The following is a 25,703-nucleotide window of genomic DNA, read 5'->3' on the forward strand; positions in this document are numbered from 1 at the left end:
TACAAAAATTGCATTTTTCTGATGTAACATAAAATACTGTGAAAATATCCTAGAAATAGCTAGACAAAAGTCTAACAAGTAACAGCCTGCGACACATGTCAAAAACACATTCATGCTAGAAAAGACAACTAGTTGAAGACAAAGCCCTTAACTTCCAAAACTGAACACCAAGGAAAAGGTTTGAATTAGATACAGAATCTCTGAAACCTAGCTAAGACAACAGAACCATCTGTATGCTTCCTACACTTATGACTCTCCCAAAGAAAACAGTAGCAATAACAGGTGAACTGAAAAATAAACAGCCTGCTGGGTTGACATAAAACTAACATTATCAAATGTAGAACTGGAACAGTTCCTTCCTAGTTTCACTTAATACAAGAATTACTCTAACTTTTAAAACATTCAAGTAGAGAACTAAAAACAGAATTTACCTTTGAAGGTCTCAAGTTCCTTCCTGTTGGAGAAAAGCAGAATTAAGAAAAACATTATTAGAAATACTACATCTAGAACTACAGGACATATTTTATACAGTTTAAGACTCATTAAGAGAAGAAAAACAAAGAATTTGAGTATCATCATTTATAAGGGTAATATTAATAAGTGTGTTTATCTAAAGTAAACACTATCAACCTGTTCAGAAATTAGGCTACCACCTATTTGTTAACATGTACAATTATACAAATATTGCACATTTATATCTAGTCACATAATTGCTATATACGCTGTTGCAAAAATAACCAAGACTTCTTAAGGCTTTAGGTACTGAAACATCCATTGCTAGAAGAGCTTTGCCAATTTATAGCATAGTGAATAACAATTAATGTTCCATTCTTATCAATGCTCTTCAAAATTCTTTTGGCACCGGTGAAGGAGAAAAATTTGGCAATCTCACTCACACAGTTACAGTACACTTTAAAGGCAACAAAGGCACAGAGTGACATTCCTCAGAGGAGAGGATTTGAAAGTACAGAGAGTGACAGATAACCCATGATACTCACATACAGAAAGTTAAGAAATTAAGTCAACAGCAACAATATGTTTTTTCCTTCACACCTTGCATTTTTAGTAGCAACACAATTGTGAATGCAAAAGGGTATAAAAAAACTAAGAGAAATATTTTCTCCATTTTCAAGAAATTGCAGAATACTCCATTTGCCATTGCTACTAAGTAGTGATTTATCATGCATTTAGAGACTAAAGAAGAATCAAAGTAAGCTGGCCTCTTCCTTTACAAAACATTCATTTATAACAAACATATTTTCAGTCTGTGCCTTGCAGACTGCTGAGGTAAATTCTGAATTTTGAAAGCAAAAGTGATTATACGAAAAATAAATAAATAAAAAAAAGATTGAACTAACAGTTGTCCAGATGAATGATTCTATTCACTATCCATAGACTAAAACATGCTTCAGTTATTACTGAGTCACCTACCACATACACTTTCACAACACATATGCTGTATCATAATTCCTCCTTCTCCCCCCTAACAGATGATGCAATTCAGAATTTATTCTTGCATCAAGAACAGACAAAACCGTTTCAAGCCTGAAACAATTTATTTTCTAGGTAGGACAAAGTATTCTAAAAGAAGTGAGAGCATATATTTACCTCCACATTTTCAGTGAACATCCCACTTTTGTCACCAAATGTCAAATACAGGTTTTTGAAAGAATGGGTGCTTTACCAGGAAATAACCTATACCGTGATTTACAGTAGAGAAGCCTATTAGTTGTAACTTCCTGTGAGTATCTATTCCCCTTCCTGCTTCTCCTTCATCCCTTTCTCAAGTTAGCTTCTCCCTTTTTTTACCAGAGAATAAAGCTACTTCACAACATCTATGATTTGCAGGTTCATATCCTAATGAATTTTTCCTACCCTGTGTACTCTAAATATAATTGCAGAATTCTTAAACACTTTCACAAGTTGCACTCCTTATGTTTTAATAATGGCATACTAGTTGAGAAAACAACAATCACAGGAAATGCTTGTTTTCCACAGACTGAAACAAAACCATACTGAGGAAACATCTTGTGAAAGTACGAGGAAAAAACCTACGCTATTTCAGCTTGAAATCAGGAGGTCTTATGCCACTTATCTCCAAAAGGGAAGACAAAATAATTATGGTCATTGTGTTCAAACAAATTAGGAAACAAGATGGTAATCCAGTAACCAACTGACAGTGATACTCATTGCTTTTGACTAAATACCCAGAATTTTCCCTTTCAGAATCCATCAATATTTTTAGGGTTGGTGCATTAAGATGTTGACACTATATCCATACATATAATTGCCATTCATTAAGAAAGTTGTAAATTAACATTTTTTTTTAGAACACATACCTCTGAAAATTTTAAAATACCTACGATACAGTAAAAATACAGATTTGGAATCTAAGGATCTACATTTTCGAGTATCCTCATACCAATTCAGATTCAAAGACTGATGATTCTTTCTATTTTAGACAACACGAATGAATCAATTGCATCTTGTGGTTTCTCAGCACTCTTAATAAAACATATATTTAGAAATATATATTTAAAAACATGTACATTGAAAATATGCTTTGCATCAGTACCATGGAGATTTTTTTTAAAAATCAAATTATCCAAATAAAAACTTGAAGTTTTTGAATTTTAATCCTAAATTTCATTCATCATCAGCTTTGGCAAGAACCAGACCCTAAACTTAAAGTGGAAAGGAGACTATGACTTGTGAAGACACTGGAAAAACAGATGACTTAAGATTACATCAATACATTTTCTAGATGTGTAAGTACAAAGTTCTAGACAGATGTGCAGAAAAAAATGTATTACAAAGTATTACATTTCTCCTCCCCTTCATAAGCAAATAAGTAATTTTGTATTTATTGATAAACTGTCAGGAAGAAAATACCTCCTCCTCTTCTCTAATAATCTAGAGACAAAAAATTATCTGCAGAAGTAAATGCCTTGAATTTACATTAAGAAAGAAACTACATATTTGGAACACAGACACTCAATAAAAGAAAAAGCAGTTAGTGTAAGTAATTAAAATGAAAAAGATTAAACTGAAAACAGTTCTGGAAAACAGTCATCTTCAAGACAAGGTTAAAAGGCAAGCAAGAGGAAAAACTTGCATTGGAAGTAGGCCTGGATGAGTAGCTAGGACTGCTGCCTCTTATTATTTTAGATCTTGCCATATTAAATTATCAGCTATATATTACATTTTTGTATTTGTTTTACCATAAACTGTTCATTCTTTGAGATAATTTTTCCTATTAGGTTTATACAAAAGCTACAGCAGCAGAGCTCAGCCTTTGATGGATAGCTTACTAACAACATCATGCTAGAAGACAAAACTGCAGTACAATGAATCATCTCAGCAGGAGAGATCTGTCAACTGCTTCAGCTCAAAAGTGTATTACCTTATACATGTCTTCCGTAGGAAAAGGCTAGCCTTCCCCTCTACCCCATTTGTCTAACTAGTTTAAGGCAATTGAAGGCTTTCCACAGAGAAATGCTTTGGGATTTTACAGAGTTTCTGTTGAAAAAAAATTCATGCACTTCACAGATGGATGAGATAGTCCTTTCCATTATTATTAGAAAGAAAACACACAGCTGCCTTACCCCTAGCCTCACTACACATGAAGGGTCTTGAAGCCCAGAGTCGGCTGCTCAGCACCTCTCCGGGACTAAAGGAACTCCTGTGCTGAGTCTGTCCACTAATCAATACAACCTACTGTTTGGCATCTGACTATACGCTCTTTTACTTTAGCTACTCAATTTTAGGTTAATGCCAACAAACCTGGCTAGTTACACAAGTAAGAATATTCGTTACTTTTTTTTACAGTTAACAGTAAGCTTTCAGAAGAAAGGACTTAATAGTTGTATAATATAAAATAAATACCCCCTTCTCAGTGAAAGATTAAGTTTAGTACCACTGAGGAAGAAGAAAAGTCTAAAGTAACAGGCTAAAGGCTAAAATAATCAGGCTATAAAGGCACGGAGGCACTTTAAAAGTAATCTCGTTCTGTGTGCAGTGCAATTTAAGCCGTGCTTCTTTCCTGAGAGGCAAGAGGCTGTACAGCCTCCATCTACACTACAGTTATGCCGATGAAGACTGCTCAGCCACACATATAGGCAGTAATTTTCATCTCTTCCTTTCCAGTTTCTTGTTTTCATAAAAAAGATGGGGGGCTTAATTACTCTACAAAACTCTATACCCCTCAAATTCAGTGGAAAATGACCAACAGGATAGCAGTAAGTAAAGGGCAACAATTGTCAGTGAAACTCCAATAGCATAAGCCTGGTTGCTTACTTCTTCAAGATAAAAGTTACAAATTCTTATTTATATTTCTTTAAACAATGGCTTTCAAAGGAGTCAAACTATTCTTTGACCATCTCAAGATAATAAATGTCATCAGTAATTTCAAAATATTGCCCATACGACCTCAACTCACAGAATCACTAATAAATACCTAGCCAAATAAGAATTTAAATTTAAAAAGAAATTTAAAAAAAAAAAAAAAAGCCAGTGTAGTCAAAAACGTCCTGCTTTAAGTGAATTAAATCAATGGGAATTTAGTTTGTTCAATAAAAGTAAGACAAGTTTCTCAGGTTCTACTGTATCTTGCAAAGGGCTGTAACACTAAGATAAATTTTCCAAATGTAACAAAATACTCGGGAATTCAGTTAAATGCTGAGAGAACACAGAAACACCAAGTTCTCTACAATGATGCCAGCAGGCAGAACTGACCATTCCATATTTTACAGTGAAAGAAAGAGTAGTCAGATAAAAGTGTAACAAAGTCATAAATGAATGTCACTATAACATGTTTTGTATGTTTTATAACACTAGCTCTGAAAGTAACAGCCAATAAATCCAAACCACTAGGCTCAGGCATAAACAAAAGACAATCTGAAGACACCATATGGATGGTAAAAATTATGATTAAATTGGAAAGATTTTACAATGAAATGTGTTTATAAATGTTGAGTTGCAAATACTATTTACAAACAAAAATTTACATTTGAAGAAGGTATAGCTGCTTATCTGCAATTTCATTGAAAAATATTTCTGGCACCTAACAAGATCCAAAACAAAACCTGAGAGAGACTGCGTTTCACCTGTTGTGTGATACAGTCAAGTTTTCAAAACGATATAAAAAAATTCTTTCCATAGCATGATTCAAGCTTTAGTCAGCTAAAAAGCCATGAGAAGGACCTACCTCTGGATGTCATCAGAAGTAAAAGCCGAAAACCTGAGAACTCAAAACTTGTGTCACCTGCATGGTGCGCAAAAATAATTTAAGTACTTTTTCTTTTTGTGTACTTAGGATTAGCACTTATGACAATGAGACAAAAATGTTTTCCTTCCCCCAGATTGCTTGAGCATGCTTTTCAGATCACTTAGGTCAACTACTACTTTGAAATACCTTTGATCCTGAAGCAGTGAAAGGCCTTTAAGTAATGAAAAATGAATAAAAACTAAAACTAGTTCTAAAATATCATTGGAATTAAGCAGCAGGCAAGGTTTTCTATTTATCTGAAGAAACACCGAAGACATGTCAGGATTCTTCATGACCAAATGTGAAATTTTATCCAGCAAAACCAAAGCACAAAGAACTAAGGCATTTAAATGATGTCACACTGGAAATTTTTCCTTTCCATACTGAAATGGAGCTACAAAAATAGCTGAAGTCTTTCTGTGTCTTCTAGCAAGCCTCCTATATAAACTTCATTCCCCAAGATGGAATGGATCAAAGCAAAATTTCATAACAGAAATTGCAAACATCAGCAGGTAATCAAGCTAATAAATACAACTAAAATCAAATACTACCCTCATATACTCAGCAGTTCAGGGTATAGTGAAAGCATTTCTCTTTGGATGTTACAAAAAAAAGAAAGAAATATTTTTCTTGATGAAGAACATTGGGGGTCACCTTTCAGGTGCTATCTTTCAAAAAACAGTAAAAATTAGGGAGATGGCATTAAAAATGGAAGAAAATGGTGGAAGTTAAATCATTAACAGCAACCAAGTGTTTTGTCGTCTGCTAAGAGACTCATACAGGCTGTTCAGCATTGAAACCATTCCAAACTGGAATTTGAAATGTGGAATAAATTCTTAGCTCCCTTTGAAAGCTTAGCCTTCAAATGTAAGATTTTGCACAGGACCCAGTGTCTACAGGTTAGCAACAGAATGAAAGCAATCCAAAAAAAGGGGACAGTTTTTAAATTTATATTTTTTGAACTTTTATCTTGATATGCAATGTCATTGGATCACTAAAAGACATGTTTATCAGCACAATTCTATTTATTTTTATCATAGAACCAAGTTTAGGAACCAAAGTTTAAAGATGAAATTTGAGAGGAGAAATTTAAGACAAGCTACAAAGAAATTTAAGAGAAGTTGAAGAGAAGGTACGAACAACTCCATCATCAACTTCACCATCTTTAGTCTTTCCTAGAAAGAAAAAGGGTTCCTGAAAACCTGTTTTTGGTAAACACTCACACAACAAAATCCAGACCCTCCTTTAACTTGGCCATCAATTTCCCCATAGGCGTTAAAAGAAAAAATAATACAGTCAGTATTCAAAAACTGGCCAAACTTTATTCACTAAGTGACATATAATATGCCACAACTCCTCAAAAACAAAGTAGTAAAAAAAGCCTGTAACCCCACATGCACCCTTTACTATGCACACTGTGGTCCCACACCTCGTGAATGCAATTGTGGCAGTTAGAAGTTAAAACTTGTACCACATGAGGCATCCGCAACACATCCCTTTGACAGAAGAATGTAAAATCTCCCTCACAGGGCTGTTGTCAATAAACATGTTCAAAGCATTTTTTAAAATTATTTTTAAACAAACTGTTTTTTGATGTAATTGAAAAGGAATTATTAAAGAACTCAGGAAAATAATTCATAGTGAGAAAAAAAAGAATTTATCAGGAGGCACATTATCTTGCTCAACAGCAGACAATGGATTTTAGTGTGGTAATGACAAACACATAAGACCTATTTCTCCTGCAACTAGCCACAATGAATGTTACAATGAAAAATTACTTTGATAAATAATGCAGTTTTGAGGTGCGGGACAGTAGAAAACGATGATTAAGGCAGTCCTAAACCATCTGTTTCTATTATTGGAACAATGCCTAGTACTAACAGATTGATAGGATTTGCAGATTATCCCCAGTAACCAGCACTCCATAAAGGTAGAGAAAAGTTATGCAGGATTGACATAACATTTAACATTTTCTAGAAAACATTAGTAAAAGGTGCTGTAAAATGCAGAAGGTCCAACACAAACATTCAGTCTTTAATCATAGGTCACAAAAGCCAACAAAGAAAAAAAAAAATCTTTTCTATGCCTGCTGAAAAGAAACTATAGGGAGAAGGTACACAACAAATCTATAACAATGTCATTGTCTCTCTGCATCAAGCAAAGACCACCACAAAAGGAGGGCAAAATTAAATCAGCTTAAAAGTGACAGAAATTATACTGCACATTCACACTGTGCAAATAATATTAAAAACTGCCAAAAACCCTACAATCTTTTGATCTGCTATGTCTTCAGCCTTGCCCAATGTTTTCAAATACTTGGAGCATTGGCAGAGGTAAAACGCACTAATAAAGAAGCGGCATGCTCCTTCTGGTTTGATTCATGCAAAATACAGTACCACAAGTGTTCTTGCAAAAAAAAGAAAGTTCAGAGCCCTAAAATTACACAAAAGGAAGTACAATTATCAAGGGAACTTTTCCAAAGCTTGTGCAAGCCCTTTTTTTCAGGATCAATAAGAATTCTCATTCCATGTATTTGCCAAAGTAGTGCAATAGCTGATGGCCATAAAATTAATTCCAGCCAGTTATCACCATGAAAACACTTGCTACTGATTGTGTATATACAAACTAATGAACAGCAAGATGGAAAAGATGTCCACAACATGAACTCTGCTTTGAGCACAGAAACTTACAGCCATACAATTAATACTTAATGAAAACTCAGTCACTCATCCCCTGCCATGCCTACCGTGAAGGCTGCCCTGAAGATAATAAAAGTTCTGCATCCACCTTTGCAAAAACCTTATTTGTGTACCCAGATACATAGAGGTATAGTAACTGAAAATCTATACCACCAGAAGATCGATCAAAAAGAATATGGCATGAAACCTTATGTTGATGAAAATTTTGATGAGGACTATGAAATACGTAACTGGAGTCTTAGAAATAATTCACAGTACATTTAATGTTGGAAGGAAAAAAATATACTTGTTTGAAACATTTGCAACAATTGTATATTTTTTACATATAAAAAATTAATTTGGTAGATTACATGTAAAGCTTAAAAGGGTTATGAAGGTACAATTTAAATTTATCACTGCCAGATGGGAGGGAGTCATCACTGAAGATGATGTACTGTACGGAGTTCTAGCTTATCACCTGGGGAACGCTATGGGATCTAAACAAGATCTACAGACATAGAAGTCATCTTCTAGGCAACGTGATTTTTTATGGCAGTGTATTACCTATTCCACCTTCTCTCTTCTGACCTTAAAAAAAATAATTTAGGTTAAACAAGGTCACAAAAAAGAGGCAGTTTTTTACAGTGGTACTGCAGGAGATAAAGATAATATTTGAAAGCAAAGCATAGTAGAAAAATAATAATAATACAAAATATTTTTGTATTATTATTAAAACCAACAGAAGGCCATACAGAAGAAATAAACTCAACAGTGGTAGCTGATTAAGACATTTTCTCACATACACATCTCTAATCTACACAATGCAATTGCCATAATACCTTTCTGAATGAAAAACTGAATCAAACATTCTTCTCCTCCAGAAGCATAAAACTACCATCACGGCATGGCAATGCATCTAACAAGAATTATGACAATCTGTCCAACTCCTCATCTACTACAGTAATTACCAAAGCATGGGGTTATATATTATTTGACAATAAATAAATGTTTTAAATACAAAAATTAAGAATAAATACACATTTTAAGAACATATTTTCTCTTCAGGTAAAGCATTTCTTTAAATCTCACCAGAAAGGAAAAAAATTAGTCCCTCTAAGGTTTGCAATATTACTAAACATTCATCTGTTGAAGCATACCCTAGCATCAGGGTATACTTCAGACTCAGGATTTTCGATTTCTTCATTCATTTTCCTTCTATGTCTGTTCTCAAAGTCAAGTACGAAAAACCAGAAAGGATTCTTAAACAAGACATGCTAAAAAAATTAAACTCAACTATGTTTAAAGACAAATGACGCAGAGCAAAATGTATTCACTCATTTCCAGTGACAATGACTCTTTGCTATCTCTAACGTATTCCTACAAAATGTTGCAGTTGGGCGGCTGCTTGTAATTGATAAAATAACCCATAAGCCTGCAATTCAGTTCACATAAAAATTAGTACAAAAGTGAGTTTCTGACAGTGCTTCCTAAAGGACACAACGCGCTGCCTTGGGAATGCAAGAACTGCCATAGGACACTGGAGGGATACAAGGAGTTTTCTGCAATCAGAAACAGTACATCCTCGGTAGGAAGGTGAAGGGAAGGGAAAAAGAATTGTGCTTGATTAAGAAAAGGACAGGAAAGAAAACAGCATGGTTTAATGCTAACATACAGGCAAACAATTGCACCAAGACTAGAGAGAACAAGGGTGGAATCTAGGCTTCATACAACAATACTCGTATCCTGATCAATGTATTTAAAAAGAAAAAAAAAAAAATATTAAAAATCCAGAGATAAGCACACAGAAAAACAATCAATGCTCCAAACACCAAGTCTTTAAAAATAATGTGGAAAACAACTTGGATTGATGAATCTACTTTGCAACTAGCACTCAACACAATGACAACAGGGAAAAAATTTATCTGTTTGAACAGAAATAAAGTTGCTCTATTTAATAGGGAGACCTATTTCTGAAAACCAGTTCCCATAGTTACCATAAGCTACATTTCAGAGGTTCCATGTTGACCTAAAGCAATTCCTTCTAAATCTTTCACATAGGAAGATTTCTCAAAAGACTTGAAATATGTGAGCTTCCGGCCTAAGCTCTACAGTGACTTTACAATAAAATTACTTTTTGTTACATATTTAAAATAATCACAGTTTCAATAGTTTGCGTTCATCTCAGTTTTCATCCCTATATTGTCAAATCATGGGAAATACTTTTTTTTTTTTTTTTTTTTTTACACAAACTACTCACTCCCTGAAAATCATTTTTGTGTTGAAGAGAGAGCATAGACTCCTGAACCCTTATCTGATTCTTTCAGTAGCAAGTATCACAATAAAAACCCCGAACACCAAAGAGAGGAAGACAGAATATGAGTTCCAAATATACATAACGAATCACACTCACATTAAGTTGGCTGTTTGCTCTTCAAGTCATTGGCAAGTGTCCTTCTAGTAATGAGCTAGCAGTTAATTTCTTACCTAAATAAATACAGTGGTAATAATCAACCAGAAATTACCTGCACTTTTCCTGTTTTGTCTAGATCTGACCAAATGTAATCAGCTTATAATTACATTAAGTAGTTTGCTTAGCATTCTATTTATAGAACTGATTAGGTGCTGCTAAGCAGAGTAGGCAACAGTTTAACACTATTTTGACGTTGAAAGCCAAGGCGAGGGGAGGGGGAGAGGGAGTGAGGATGGCAGAAATAACAAACAAAACTCAGAAAATTTCTGAAATGTTACTACATTTTAGGGGGTACAAATCTGTTGCTTTATGCACATTTTAAATTTGTGTGTTATTTGGTTAAATAGCACATATTTAGAATTTTGAAACTATTACTAGTCAATATATAATTACTGAAATAGGTCCAGACACTGAGTATTCAGCCATACTGACTACTGTTGACTCTTCCTGGAGAGAGGGAAAATGGTGTTGCCCTGGCTTGGAAAAGCGAAAATCCAGGTTGCAGGAAAATGACAAGACCACTGCTGAGGCCCTGGCCTGAGGTTAAGCTAACTGAAAAGGATGTGAAAAAGTAAAGGACATGACATGAGAAATTGCTGGATGTGATAGATAACGTAGGAAGAAGCTGACAAAAGCTACAGATAGCACCGTGGGGGATGGCTGGATTTCACAGATGGTTGAAGGGGAGTTAAGTTAGGAACAGCCAAACTTCACAGAAAAGTGAAGGGGGATGTTAAAGGTATTGGGGACCTTCTGGAAAGCAGAACTTGCAACCCCAGCAGTACTTTGGTCACCTTATCTGTAACACCACAGAAGGCCAAGTTTCCTGAGATAATGCTATGAGAAATACCAAATTTGAGTAGCTAAACCAGGACCAATAGGGAAAAAGTAATTAGGGGTGGATTGTTTATTTGGGAGGAGACTGGGATTAAAAAAAAAAAAAAAAAAAAAAAAAAGGCAAAAGGAGGGTCAAGAAAAAGAAAAATGGATAAGCTACACAAAATGTGACCAGTGCTATCTGGCACAGCCCTGCCCTTGATCACATCCTAACTACGACCGTAAACCAAACCGGTTATTCTGACCATACCACGTGATTCAAACTTGCTTCCGCAATCAGGAGAAGTGGGGAGGGTGCTAGGGTGCTTCCTCTCGCTAACAGAAGGACACCTGGCTGGACAGCTCAAGTAACCTGGTTACCCCCATGTCAGTGCTGGCTCCAGGTCTGTCAGCATCCACATCTACCCACCGCTCCCTAACACAGGTCTGTCAGAGACCGTCTTTGACAAATTGCTTCCATTTAACTCCTTGTTTCCTCATTTATATAATTGACTTAATATTGCTTGTCTTATCTTTTTCAGTAAGGTTATTTTTGGCACTGTCAGTAACAAAACCAAGAAAGTCAAAAGTTTAAGTTATTTAAGCTCTTAACATTCATCTCTTACTACTTTATCTTTTAGGTAAACATGAAGCTCCCAAGTTGGAGATTCTGACTTTTCACATACTGCTGCAAGTTGAACTTTGACTCCAAGTAGTAATGCCCTGTTTTTACAAGTGAGAGAATGGCAGGAGATTAGTATCTTTCATACAGAGTGAAAAGTACTCGCAGTATAGGATAGGATAGAACTGAAAGGAAGATAGAGGAAAATTCAGTTCCTCACTTTACAGATACGATAAATGGAAAAAAAGAAATCAGAAAAACAGGGCAAGGGATGAAAAGAAACAACACTTTATCAGTGTTTATTAACAACAGCACTTACCACTGTTGTTTGTAGAGAATAAGCACAACTTCATCTTAACAACAAGGTAGCAATAATTTTCCAAATACACACGCTCTTTGTTCATCACCAAGAGTTAGACCGACATTCCATGAATCTATTTCAAATTTGAAACTTCCTGACAAAGATTACTGGTTCTTTATAAGATCTAATTTAACCTTTTAATTTAAAGGGATTATATTATATATGGGAAAAGAACTAATCACAAAACGCTTATATTTTATGCTAATTTATATTTATAGCAATTGTTTTATTTACCTTTTTGTTTTCTTGTAGTTCTCCAGCTGTAATGTCTGCATACATTTGTATCTTTCCAACTCACACTGTTCACATAGGTCCTCAAGACACAACAGATGATTCTCCATTTCCTCAAACTCTGCCTCTAGCTGGGCTATAAGAAATACTTATATGAATATCAGATTGCATCAATAGATGGACAACTCACCTGAACAGAAATAGGAATTCATAAAGGTACATAATTAGCATGGTAATCACTACACATATATAAATGGCTCAGAAAGATAAACAAATCTCAGTCCATATCACATGGTAAAGAGTGACAGCAGAGCCATGTTAAGGGAGATCTGAGTTCCCTTCACAGGAAGATGCTGAACCACTATATTTGCCTCAGCGTCTTGGTCTCACAGACTCATAGTCTATACTTAGGAAGAGAAGCGTCCAGAACTCATAATTTAATTTTGCTTCTTGGGCATACTGTCAGTTTACCCCTTCCTGCATGGTACCCATCTGAAGAATAAAGCTGTGCTGACCAAAACCAGTACTAATTAATCTTAAATTATTCAAATTAAGCAAAAGTAAAGCATACTGGGAAAATTTTAACCTTTACATGACTTCATGATAATATAAAAGAATACTTTGAAAGTTCACTCTGCAGACAGACCCTTTACTCATAGGCAAATCTATAACATAACACTTTTAAGCTTTACATGTTAATTTGTCAAATTGACTTTTTAATATGTAAAAAATACACCGCCAGCTACTTTATATACCCATGGACTTAAAAACATGCAAAACTTCCTAATTTCCTCTTTAACCATAATTGTTCAGAGTCTCAAGTTAAAAGAGGTCATGCCTGTGAAAAGCCCTGAGAAACCTGATCTCACCTCCTAGCTTACTCCATTTTGAGCAGGAATTTGGACTAGAGAACTCCTGAGGTCCCTTCTGCCCTGAATTATCCCATGTGAATTTTGTATCATAAGATCACTCGAAATTCATGTCCCGCCTCAGGATCCCAAAGTGGAAAAGCTATTTTCCCAAACTCTAACCAGCTAGTCACTCTGGGATGGAGCTGTGTGAATACAGGACTATTATTCAGCCTTTTGCCAGGACTTCTCCTATTCCAAAGGGAAGGTACGCTGCAGAAGGAAGGATAAATCACACTTTTACAAACAAAATAGCAACCAAAGAGTAGACAGGATTTTGCAGTTCAGAGGCAGGCACACTAATCTGTTGCAGTGTATGAACTTGATTGTTGATGTGAAGAACTACACAGAAGATGGAATGAAACAGCAGAAAACCTAAAGCAACTCTTGAGTTTTGGCACATGGCAGTGTTTCACCTTTGCCTGTAACAGACAGAAGCAGCCTTCATAAAGCAAGGCAATAACTATTAAGTTGAAGGTAGAAAAAAGTGATGTAACATTAATGCCTTTTGGATGCTCAAAAGAAAGAAACACCAAGCTGAAGGCATCAGTCAAACCTTTGATTCTGGCTTGGCCATTCTACTTGGTGCCCATCTTGGAGTATACAAAATTTTAACTTTCTTAGCCATTTCTCAGTTAGAAATTGCTATCCTAGTGGTCCATCTAGAACAGGAAAGGTTAAGACCTCATAAACAAATTTCCCAGCATTACATTCATATGTTCACTCCAATTACTTCTTAAGTTTTTTTTAGTCTCTAACAAGTACGGTACTGCTCCACACCAGTCAGAAAGGCAAACGCAAATCGTATAATCAGCAAAGATTTCCTTAAATCATTTATCTGTATACAGATCACTCTGGGTAGAAAAAAAAAAAGAAAAAAAAAGGCAGCTGACAATGTGGAACACGCATTGTTTACCACATACTCGACTTCCTCTCACAAAATCCAGATGTATTCAAAGGGCAGTATCATGACAAGCATTACGACTGGTGGTCCCTATTTGTTTAAGAGCTTGACTTTTCTGAGTGCATTAAAATCCAAATGCCTGTATTGTGCTAACTCACTTTTCAGAATGATTGCTCGCTTATTAATTCGCAAAATTCACAAACACAGCAGGGCTCAAGACAATTTAGTAAGGTACCCATCAACCACTGTTTTTTCCACTTAAAAAACCACCACCTGCTTTGCTGTATTTCCTATTGAAATAATATTAAAAGACAACAACAAAGAACAGGAATACAAAGAGGATGAAGACAAGTGAATTCTAGAGGGCGACTGATTCCTAGCACTAGCATTTGAGCAGCCTCTAGTGGGAACTACAGAAAACACTGTGCTCCTGAAGAACAGGAATGAACACTCAAGATCTCTCCGGAAGATGACAATCCTGCTTTACTCCAACACAGGTTTCAGAATTTTTCTTTCTGAAGTGAAAGAAAACCTAATTGTTTTTTCACAAAAGAAGTTGAAGACTAGCTCCATCACAAGGGCATTGCACCAGCTACGGTTACAAATTAAAGTCTCTCCTACCCAAACAAGAACGTATGCACAGTGCATCAAAAGAAAGTTCCAAACAAAGCTACATATTTAATCCATTTGAAATTTAAGCCATAATTATTTGATCAGCTCTTATCTATATCCACAGATAAATAAGCTCATATTTTTAAAAAAATATTTAGAAAAAATATGAAATCTAGAAATCCTTCATTTCCAGTTTATGGTTCACAGTGGCACCTGGACTGAATCTGACATTTCTAAACGTTTCTAATGTTCTAAAGAATACCTGCAAGACTACTACTTCTTTTCCAGCTCTTCAAGAAATCCCACAACCAAGTGGTCAGGCAAGAATCACCTCTCACTCAGAAACAGCACTGCTATGAAAGAGAAAAACATCTCCTCCTTTTAATCTTCTTAAGGAGGCTGGAAAAAATCCATTATACCTTTAGATTAAGAAATTTCCTGTATAGTAATATGCCACGCTTGGTAGAAATAATATTTTTTTATTAGGTAGCTGAAAACATAACTTTTTCTTTAGGTCACATCAATTATATTAGTTTGGCCTGTATTACACTATCACAGGTATAACAACACTATCACAAGTTTTAGGTTTTTTAAAAGTATGTTAATATTTGATCATATGACATCACATTTGATTATCTTCCATCAGTGTACACTGTTTTTCTTAGTTTACCAGCTACTCAGGTATTAAAGTATTTTCTAGAACTCAACAATATAAAAAACAATTCTGTACCTGAAAACACTTTCTTCCTAAAGTTTAGCTAAATTTACCACAGAAATTGTTTTTAACTGAAACCTACGCTACCTGTAGTTCTGCAGTAGTACAAAATTTTTTAGAAAAGCTAAATCACACATGTATATCAGAAAATATTACAGTTTTCAATTTTTCCTGCAAAAAGGCAGAAAACAGAAAGGGTGGAAACAATTACATCAAAGAAATCCTCTCTACCTCTAGGTCAGACAGGGACCCAGATTACTAAAAGCTTAAAATGAGCAGTGAAAGACATATATATACAGGATGAGCTCAATTCAGCTGCAACACTTGAAAAAAAGTCTTTACATAATTACAGTTCTACTAGCACTTTTGATTTTTTTAAAAAAGATCTTAAACCCAGCTAGTATAATACCATTTACATGAAGCTTTAGCAGCTTCTTCGCTGAAACTACATATAGCAAGTATACTAGGATATTTTTCCTTCTGTATGCTAAGCCACCGACATTTTAAAGTTTACAACACCAAACTATATGCCTTTTATACATATATATCTCTACCTTATACAACAACCCTCTCCACTGAAGCATTCTGCCCTGTTGAAGATAGGTAACTTTACACTATATTATTCAAATTCCTTGGTTTTACATACACATTCCCGATATTTTCCCTGATTTTCTCAACAAAAGATAAATGCCGTTTCAACTCAGACAATGAAACTCATGAGAGCAAGAAAAGTGACAGCAGTTTTTAAACAACTGGTCAACAGTTAGAAAAATTGTTTTAATTAATGAATATTATTTTTCTCAAACATTTTCCCCACTGCAAATCATTACTCATTTACTGTAGAAGTTGTTACAGCTCTCCTAACATTAAAAATAATTTTAAAATCAAAAAGAAACTAGTGAAAACTAGAGTCTTATAATGGAATGTGTTCTAGATTTCTGCATCAGAAAACATTTACCCAGCCTTTTTTCAAGAGCTACCAATTGCTAGATGCTAACAAAAAAGAAACTTATTTAAGTAACCAAACACAATTCAGGAGTCCAAGTTCAAATGCCAGCTCTGTGAAAAATCTTGATTAATATTGTCTGAAGTTCACTTTCACTTGACAAATACCCGCTAATATCTAAATCCTGACATAAGCCAGAATTAATAAATGCATAATAGTAAACTAGTGACTTCTCTTCCCGAAGACACTCATGTCTTCCCCACAGAGACAAGTCTATGGGCTGTTACTCACTACTCTTTTTCCTCCTGAAAGTACTGCTTCAGAGGATGTCTACAAATTGATGAAATGAACAAAAATTAAATTCTATAATCTCAGAATACAAGAAGTTGCTGGAAGTTTACTGCATTATTCCAACTGGAAAAATCTTTGGCATTTTTATCAAGAAATTAAAAAATAAGTATATTTCATTAAAAACACTTTTTTTTGCTGCAAAGCAAGTACCCAAAATATGGGACATTCAGTTCTTAAAATAGTTCTAATGTTACAAGATTTTGATTTTGGTATTCAATGAAAAAGATATTATAATCACTGTGATCTTATATTTCACAAGTTTTAGTGCATTTCCTTAATGTCTAAAGAAGCCATTAAGATGACTTTAATCCCACTTCTTAAACAAAGGGAACATGGCCATTTTTTTTAATGCAAATTCTGAGCAAATTGGATTGAATTTTGCAAAGCTAGAAAACAGCAACTTTTGTACTTGATACACAGTGTAATAACAAAGTGTGACCTTCTGCTTAAGATATAAACAAGGATACCTCCCCTAAGCAGTGCAAAAAGTTTCTGTTTCCCTAACGGATTTTCACACCCACCCAACCTATACTTTGGAAAAAAGTATTTATTAAAGACTAGGAGGCAATGGCTTCTAAGCCTGTGAATATATAGCCAGCCATATTTTCTTTCCAGTCTCACCAGTCTAAATATTTTCACCCTACACTGGATCTGTCACCTATGTTCATGACCAGCCTTTCTGAAACCAATATCAAGTTGATGCTTAACATTTTATGTTTTAAAAAAAAAAAAAAGGAAAAATTGCAATTGAATCAATGTTTGTGTGCATTGATTTGCTGAAATCAAAACAGATATTTGAGGAAAATGCTCCTGCTCAATCATGAAGCATACTTCATATTAAGACAAGTATGTCAGATACTGGCAAGCAGATATTTTCTGCAACACCTCAAATAAAAATTGGCTTAAGCAATGATTCAAATTCTGGACTTTGAAAGGGCAATAACTGTCCTTTTCACTTTTACATGAGAATAATTTTTTCTTCAAAGTTTTCAACAGCAGCTACAAGACATGGCATAATAAAACAAATTTATCACATGAAGACACAGGCTTTTAACTTGAAGTGAGGGATGACTGATAATGTGAGTACCTAAGTTAAAGGACTTTATTTGTAAAAGTGCATGAAAATGTGTCTTGTAACACACAGCAAAAGCTGAAGAATCTGTACATGACTCATACCAACTTTAAGTAGGTCACTAAAAAGGCTCATTTCCATTATCTGAAATGTCTATTATCAAAAGCAGCCAGGGTTCCCCATCTACTTTCAAAATGAAAGCATTAATAGATTTATTAGAAGCATATCATGTCACAACACAGAACTATTACTTTTCTGAAATGGTGAAGATTAGCCAAATTACATCTTGGATGCACAACCCAGGACACATTAGTTTATAATTCTATACCCATATTTTTGTTACAGAATGTTTCATTTTTATTTAAAATTCACAGCCACAGTGTTAGTCATCTCTTGGAAAAGTGAATACAGTTTACATTAATAAAAAGCAGATAGTTCAGAGCTATAAAAACTAAAAACAGTGAGCAGAATATCACAGCAAATTTCTGGTAAATCACTTCCAGAAGTGTAGATGTTGAATTTGGTATAAATGACAGCTTTCTTTTCAAAAAAGACTCTATAAAACTTATCAGGAAAAAGAAAAAAACGAATCCAAAAAACTCTCAGTGGTTAGGAGGAACTAATAAAAACCTCTAAGTAAATTACATGAAATCTGATACACAAGGTGAGGATAGAAGATTTGGTTCAAATCTCTCAACCTTAGCAGCAGACTTCAAAATTCATTAGCTTCCCTGAGCAGACTAGTTAATGCTTCCTTAAATCCTGCTTGTGCAGTATCAAAAATATTCTAGAGACACTGAGCCTTCTCCAAGTACTTCTACAATCAGGGTGAGATTAATTCTGGCTCATATAACTATAGCACTAGGGATGGGAAAGTAATCCCAATTCATCAGGATTTATAGTATTTGGAGTTGTGAACTATGAAGACAATTCCATTAGGTTTTTATTATATTGTTTATCTTTGGTCTACCAGTGGACTGAATCACTTTGTGCATGATGATATGAAAATCAGTATTTAAATAAATAATTATTTGAATTGATATTTCCGTAGAAAATAATTGAGCTTTTCAAAAAGCCAACATTAAATGGTTACCACACGATAAAGCCTTGCTAAACAAGGTAGTATGAGAAAATTGTAATAAAAAATGAAATCTATTTCTTTGTTCAGAAAGAAATAGCAGAGTTATTACCAGCCTACATAGGGACAAAAGCCGATTTGTGCATCTCCACTGACCATAGAAGAATGAGAAATGAGCCTTTGAACACAGAAAATAACCCTCCTTTTCTTCACATCAGATGCTAGCACACAAATCCAACCCACCCCACAGAAAACAAGAGCTGCAATTACATGAAGAATTTCTGCATACTTCCCAGCTGGTGTAAGGATAGTGCAGGCAGAGTCCCTGAAGAACTCAGCTACGAAAATCCATGCACAGACAGCAGTTTTTCAAGACTTTAATTTGATGCAACTTGAATAGATTTTCATGAAGGCAGCATGAGGCCATTGGTGGAGAGGCCTCCTACCTGTCAAACGCTGCATCCCCATTTCAAGGCTCAGAAACACTACAGCTTTCCAGAGACTAAGAGGCCAGAACATTTTTTCCTAATTTCAGCAGTGGATCAAGTGTTTTCTATGAGAGGTTTCCAAAAGCAGTCCACTAAAACATTCATCTATTCACATTTTAATATCTTAAATTAAATCAACATGTTAACATTTGGTAAAGTTATAAAAATTGGAACCCATCTAACAAACATGAGGTATTTAGTAACCTTAATATGTAGCATTACTAGTTTCACCTATGAAAAATCTGGTTGTCACTTCAGTTTTTCACACTGAGGACAGTCAACCATTGGAACAATCTCCCCAGAGAAGTGGTTGACTCGGCCACGTTGGACACCTTCAAGAGTCAGCTAGGCAGGGTGCTGGGCCATCTTGTTTAGACTCTGCTCTTCCTAGAAAGGTTGGACTAGGTGATCTCTGAGGTCCCTTCCAACGTGTGACTCTGTGATTCAGAATAGCTTAACCCTGTAAACTAACTTAAGCTATGGAAGCTAGCTTTGGAACCAACAATTACACTCAGCAAAAGGTTTCTGCCTTGGAAGTGTCCCAAGCCAGCTAAATTTCTCCTTGCACCTCCCTCCCCAACAAATGATGATTTAAAACAAATTATTATATAAAATGACATAGACTCAAAGAAAAGCAACTACATACATGAGTGTTCACACTACTTACAAATCTTTAAGAATTTAAAAAGCCTTCAAGAATAATAATTTTCAACTGTTCACATCGATATTTAATTGCCAATTCTTTTTTCCAAATAATGACGAGTACAAAATTTTAACTGCTGAGAGAGCAACCACTACTCATTTTGCTCTTTTACAAAACCAGCTTGTTTAAGAACTATCAATAGAAAGGAATTTGTTTAAGAACTATTGTTTTACAATAGAAAGGATGTTTTTGGGTAGCAAAATTACATTTTATAATTGCAAAGTTCACAACAGCTGAACTTCAGTCTAATCCTTTGTACTGACTTGAATGCTTGTTATGTCTATAAAACCTTACCTAGGCTTGCTGTGAGGCATTCCAAGTCTGCTAAAAATGCAGGTATTTGTTGGAGCTGATCCTGTAGTTCGACCAGACTGTTCCTTTTCTTCTCCCAATGTGCAGAAAGCATCACAACTTCACTATCCACCAGCTGAAACAAACAGGTTCTTTACTTGCAAATTTATGTACCCATTTATGAGCACCTTGAATAATTTTTAGTATTAACACATCTGCAAGCATAAAGTCAGCATAGCAACCCTATAGCACTGCCACTTCTGTACTTCTCAAGTAAATATACAACATGCTCAAGAAAGCCCCTGTAGTATGAAATATTTATATCAAAATGCATATTAATCAACACAGGAAATACTTTATGGATTTTATCAACTGTAAATAACATGCATCTGGAATTTTAACAGCAGCGTTGCACTAGTACACAATAACAGCATTGCAGTGCTGCAACATAAGGCTTTAGATCAACAACTTAGTTTAATGCTGCTAGTCATACCGATTTAATCTTAACAACAAAACTGAAAACTGCACATTCAAAACACTCTAGAAAATGAAATAAAAGGAATGACTTTTTTTTTAAAAAGTTGCCTTTATAACATTTCTGCTCTTGTAAGAAACTCAGTTGCAGTAGTTTAAAGTCTTTATGAACACATTTCTACATTAGTTCAATTTTTGTTGTTGATTCTTAACTTTTATTATACAATAGTACAGTGAGAAGAAGATACACTGCTTAAAAGTTTTATTTATATAGGCCAGATTCTATGAAAAACAGCAAGATCAAGAGATCAGGTAACAAATGCTTCCCTTATATATGATATCTGATTCAATTATATGATACATGATGTATTGTATATGATCTATGATATGATTATATGATTCAAATTCAATATATTCCCTGCTCTTAGTTCCGTTACCCATTCTTCCTCTTGCACACAACCACAGCCAGTGGCTCTGTCTGCATTCTGAATTCCTCAGTTTTTGTAGAATTTAGTTGCAGAAACTGAAGAAGTCTGAGCAATGGGCAAAGGAAGTTCTCAAGGATTTACAATTCTACCCACTTCAGACAGATTCTTTTAGAATGACAACTTCTCCCATTTCCAAATTCCTCCAGCTACCTATCCCTGTCAAAAAGCCATCTAAAGGCTTAAAAACTTATTCGAAAGACCAGTGAGTAATGAAACACTTCAGAAGACCAATACCCTTATTTAAAAAAGCTAAGCCTCTTTTTGAGAATGAGATATGGGATTTATATCAGTTAAACAGTAAAGTAAACAACAAAAAAATACACCATGAGATGGGGGCAAACACCAGAAAAACAGCTCAGCCCAAAGATAATTGAATGCAGCTAAAATTACAATCATCCAAAAGCAGTATTTTTAGGACAATTTTGTAGATGGAACCGGTAGTTATCATCTATAATTAAACATGGTAAGACTGCAGGCAGCAATTAAAGCTTGAATTTTTCACTATCCTTTCTCTGTTGACAGCACAAGTAGTTTCTCTGCTACCAGTCAGTACCAGAAATAGGATACTGGACAAGTGGACCTTTAGGTGTGATACAGTACAGTTAATCTTGTGTGCTTACCCAGTTCTTATTTTATAGAACCCTGTACTTCCTACTTTTATAAAAAAGAAACAAACAAAAAACCACGAGCAACACATATTTTGGATTCTCCCAGAAGTAAACATGAGAAACATGATCACAGAGAATTTCTACTTTTACAATATCTATATTTAATACTTTAAGAATATTAATTGTAGGCTGAGTACCATCAAATCTGGAAGAGCTGTGAGAAACAAGAGGAACTGGACATTCTGATCCATTCCATCTGCTGCCTGTCAAACACCATCTTAACACCACAGTAAAAACCAATGCAGCCAGGCACTTTTCCCAAGCAGCAGTATCAGACATTACTTTTCCATTATACTGGTTGTACTGGATCCAGCTGGGATGGAGTTAGTTTTCTTCACAGCAGCCCATATGCTGCGTCTTGGATTTCTGATCAAAACAGTTTTGATAACACAGCAATGTTTTGGATATTGCTGAACAATGCTTGTACAGTGTCAAGGCTGCTGTCTTCCCCACTCATTCCCGCTCCCCCAGTGAGTAGGCTAGGGGTGGGCAAGAAGTCGAGACGGGACACAGCCAGAACAGTTGGCCGCTGGCTAAAGGGATATTTCATACAATGTAACACCACACTTAACAATAAAAGCTAAGGGTTTGGTCTTCCAAGGTAACCATTGCTCTGAGACTGGCTGGGCACTGGTCTGCTTGTGGGACATTGTGGGTGACTGCTTCTGCATCACTTGTTTTTCCTCTGTCCTTCAATTATTAAACTATCTTTATCTTAAACCATGAGTTTTCTCATTTTTGTTCTTCCTGTCCTCTCCTCTGTCCCACTGATGGCAGAGTGAACGAGCCTGTGCTTACCTAGTGGCCAGGGTCAACCCAGTATGCTGGTACTAAAACTCTTAGTTTATCAACACATTTTAAAATGTTTCAGGTGTGGCACTGTTATTTTCCTTACCTCTCCAGCTTTTGCACAATCTTTGGCTCCTTTGTGAAGGGCAGCCCAAGCATCTTCATACCTGAAGAGAAAAAAAGATAAATGACTATTCTTACTGTGTTCCCCTTACAAAGGAAGGGGATTTCATGGATGCCACTGTGCTTATATTTACAGGTACTATCAGAAGTAACACTTTAAAAGCTGTACAGTTCTTTCTGATATTTACTGTTCTACCAAGACAAATATACAGTAAAAATTAATTTCTTTCAAATAAAAAGTGATTCATGTTTTTTAACCTGCTAGCTTACATTAAGAGCTAAATCAACCCAGCAATATTTGTAAGACTACACATTAAAGCCTTAAGCACTACTTAGAACCTAATTTCAATAATAAAATGAAAAAATTTAACAGCATTGTAATCACACACCACTCCCCCCAGAAAAGATTTTTTTAAAGATAAAAATACAAAGGAAATTTATAATCCAGATAGCTTCTGTTGCTCAGAAAAAATGTCATTAAATACACATGGAATACACTTTCTTTTCACGGCAATGACAGGTGTACTGTCTCTATTATAATAGAATGACATCATATCAAATATGTAAAAGTTATAAAACATCAAATTAAAACCACGGTTGTCCCTCAGTGCCCACAGTCTCCTTCATCCCCGTGCATTAGACCATGAACTAATCTTTCAAATGTTGCTTTTCCTCCAGAACTTTTGTTTCATTAACATGACAGCACTTGAGGACTGAGCAAGCTTTAAACATATTTATCATTTGGTAACCATCCCCACTTTACTAACTGCAGAACATCCAAAAAACCTGTAAGTAACACCTTGATATTTTTTCTCATTTTCTTAACCTAATAAAGTTATTTCTGAAATTATAGGAAGCAGACACTAACAAAGAAATGGAAGGTCATACCTGCTCAGTAATTCCAGTCCACCAGAAAACTCTGGCAAACACTGAACAGTTCTGTCAAAAAAAGTTGTAAATATACAAATGTTGTTAATGAACAGAAGGCTGTTATAAAAAACGTGCACGCACACATCTGCGCTTGACAGATATGCTGAGCACAGCAATACTCCATACTTTTCACTTTCACAAGCATTTTGTCAATTCTGGTTTAAAATGCATTACACAGTGTATCTTACAAGAACATTCCAAAGCTAGGGTTGGGTTTTTTTCCCCTTGTTATTTTGTGGTAGCCCATTCTTATCTCTTTTTGACTATGTCCATTAGAAACAACTTTTATGAGATAATTTCTTAATACAGTTAACAAACACGCAGGATGAACACTGGACAAAAACATTCTGAAAATAAGACTACTACACAGGTTATGTCCTTCAATAAAGATACTGCACTTAATATATTTTGACATTAAAAATAAATACTAAGCTAAAGCACCTTTGCCAGTTTAATGCTCTAATAATCTCTTATTGGATGTATACATTTTCATTAATAACAGCTTGAAATATAAAGGCAACTTATAATAAGTTAAAGAAAATAAACAACGTAGCAGGTTGTCTCTTGGAAGATTACCATAATACACTGTTTTGCTGTTATCCAGACAATTTGAATGGAAAAAACCAAATACCATAAACAAAACTCTTTTTTCCTTAAACCAAGGGAAGAGTAAATCAGCGAGGTGGGAAGGGATCTCAGGCAGTCTCCAGTACAACCTCCTGTTCAAAGCAGGACCAGCTACAGCATCAGACCAGCTTGCTCAGAGCTTTGTCCAGTTGCAACTTGAAAACCTCTGAGGACAGAAACTTCACAGGCTCCGTGAGCAAAATGTTCCACTGCTTGACTGTCCTCACAAGGAAAAAGCTTTTTCTTACATCCTTTTCCTGTCCGAACATCTTGTTTTGATTTATACCTATTGCCTTTTGTGTTCCCACCACATACCAATCTCCTTCATAACCTCCTTCATAGGTAATGACAGGCTGCTGTTACGTCTCCCCAAAATCATCTGTTCTCCAGGCTGAACAAGCCCCAGCCTCAGAGTGCTAGTTTGGGCTGGGGTAGTGTTAATTTTCTTCCTAGCAGCTGATATAGTGCTGTGTTTTGGATCTAGTAGGAGAATAACATGAATAACACTGATGTTCTAGTTGTTGCTAAGTAGTGCTTACACTAGTCAAGGACTTCTTCAGCTTCCCATGCTCTGCTGGGTGCACAATAAGCTGGGAGGGGACACAGCTGGGACAGCTGACCCCAACTGACCAAAGGAATATTCTATACCATACGATGTCATGCTCAGCATGTAAAGCTGGGGGAAGAAGAACTAAGCGGGAAGACGGTCAGAGCAATGGCGTTTGTGTTCCCAAGTAACCATTATGCCTGATGAAGCCCTGCTTTCCTGAAGACGGTTGAACACCTGCCTGCCCATGGGAAGTAGTGAATGAATTCCTTGTTTTGCTTTGCTTCCACACACTGCTTTTGCTTCACCTATTAAACTGCCTTCATCTCAACCCAGGAGTTTTCTCACTTTTACTCTTCTGATTCTCTCCCCCATCCCAATGCGGGGACAGCGAGCGAATGAGCGGCTGTGTGGTGCTTAGTTGCCAGCTGGGGTTAAGCCACAACACTCATGCACAGACAGTTCCAGTCCCAACCACCTTGGTGGCCCTCCACTAAACTTGCTCCAGGTTATCAACACCTTTCTCACATTGGGGGCCCAAACTG

General features: G+C 35.6%; 1 protein-coding gene across 6 annotated transcripts in view; it reads right to left on the reverse strand.

Moving 5' to 3' along the window:
• DTNBP1 (dystrobrevin binding protein 1) overlaps positions 1 to 25,703 on the reverse strand; it is a 70,281-nt gene that overhangs the window by 38,942 nt on the left and 5,636 nt on the right. For all 6 annotated transcript variants that reach the window (XM_075083965.1, XM_075083962.1, XM_075083964.1 and 3 more), the window contains 5 exons: positions 23,943 to 23,993; positions 23,038 to 23,098; positions 20,516 to 20,648; positions 12,448 to 12,580; positions 432 to 454 (listed from right to left, as the gene is read on the reverse strand). In XM_075083965.1, the coding sequence (XP_074940066.1) occupies positions 432 to 454; positions 12,448 to 12,580; positions 20,516 to 20,648; positions 23,038 to 23,098; positions 23,943 to 23,993 (401 nt within the window). The remainder of the gene's footprint in view (positions 1 to 431; positions 455 to 12,447; positions 12,581 to 20,515; positions 20,649 to 23,037; positions 23,099 to 23,942; positions 23,994 to 25,703) is intronic.

Source organism: Phalacrocorax aristotelis, chromosome 2, assembly GCF_949628215.1.
Source record: "Phalacrocorax aristotelis chromosome 2, bGulAri2.1, whole genome shotgun sequence".
Classification (NCBI taxonomy): Eukaryota; Metazoa; Chordata; class Aves; order Suliformes; family Phalacrocoracidae; genus Phalacrocorax; species Phalacrocorax aristotelis.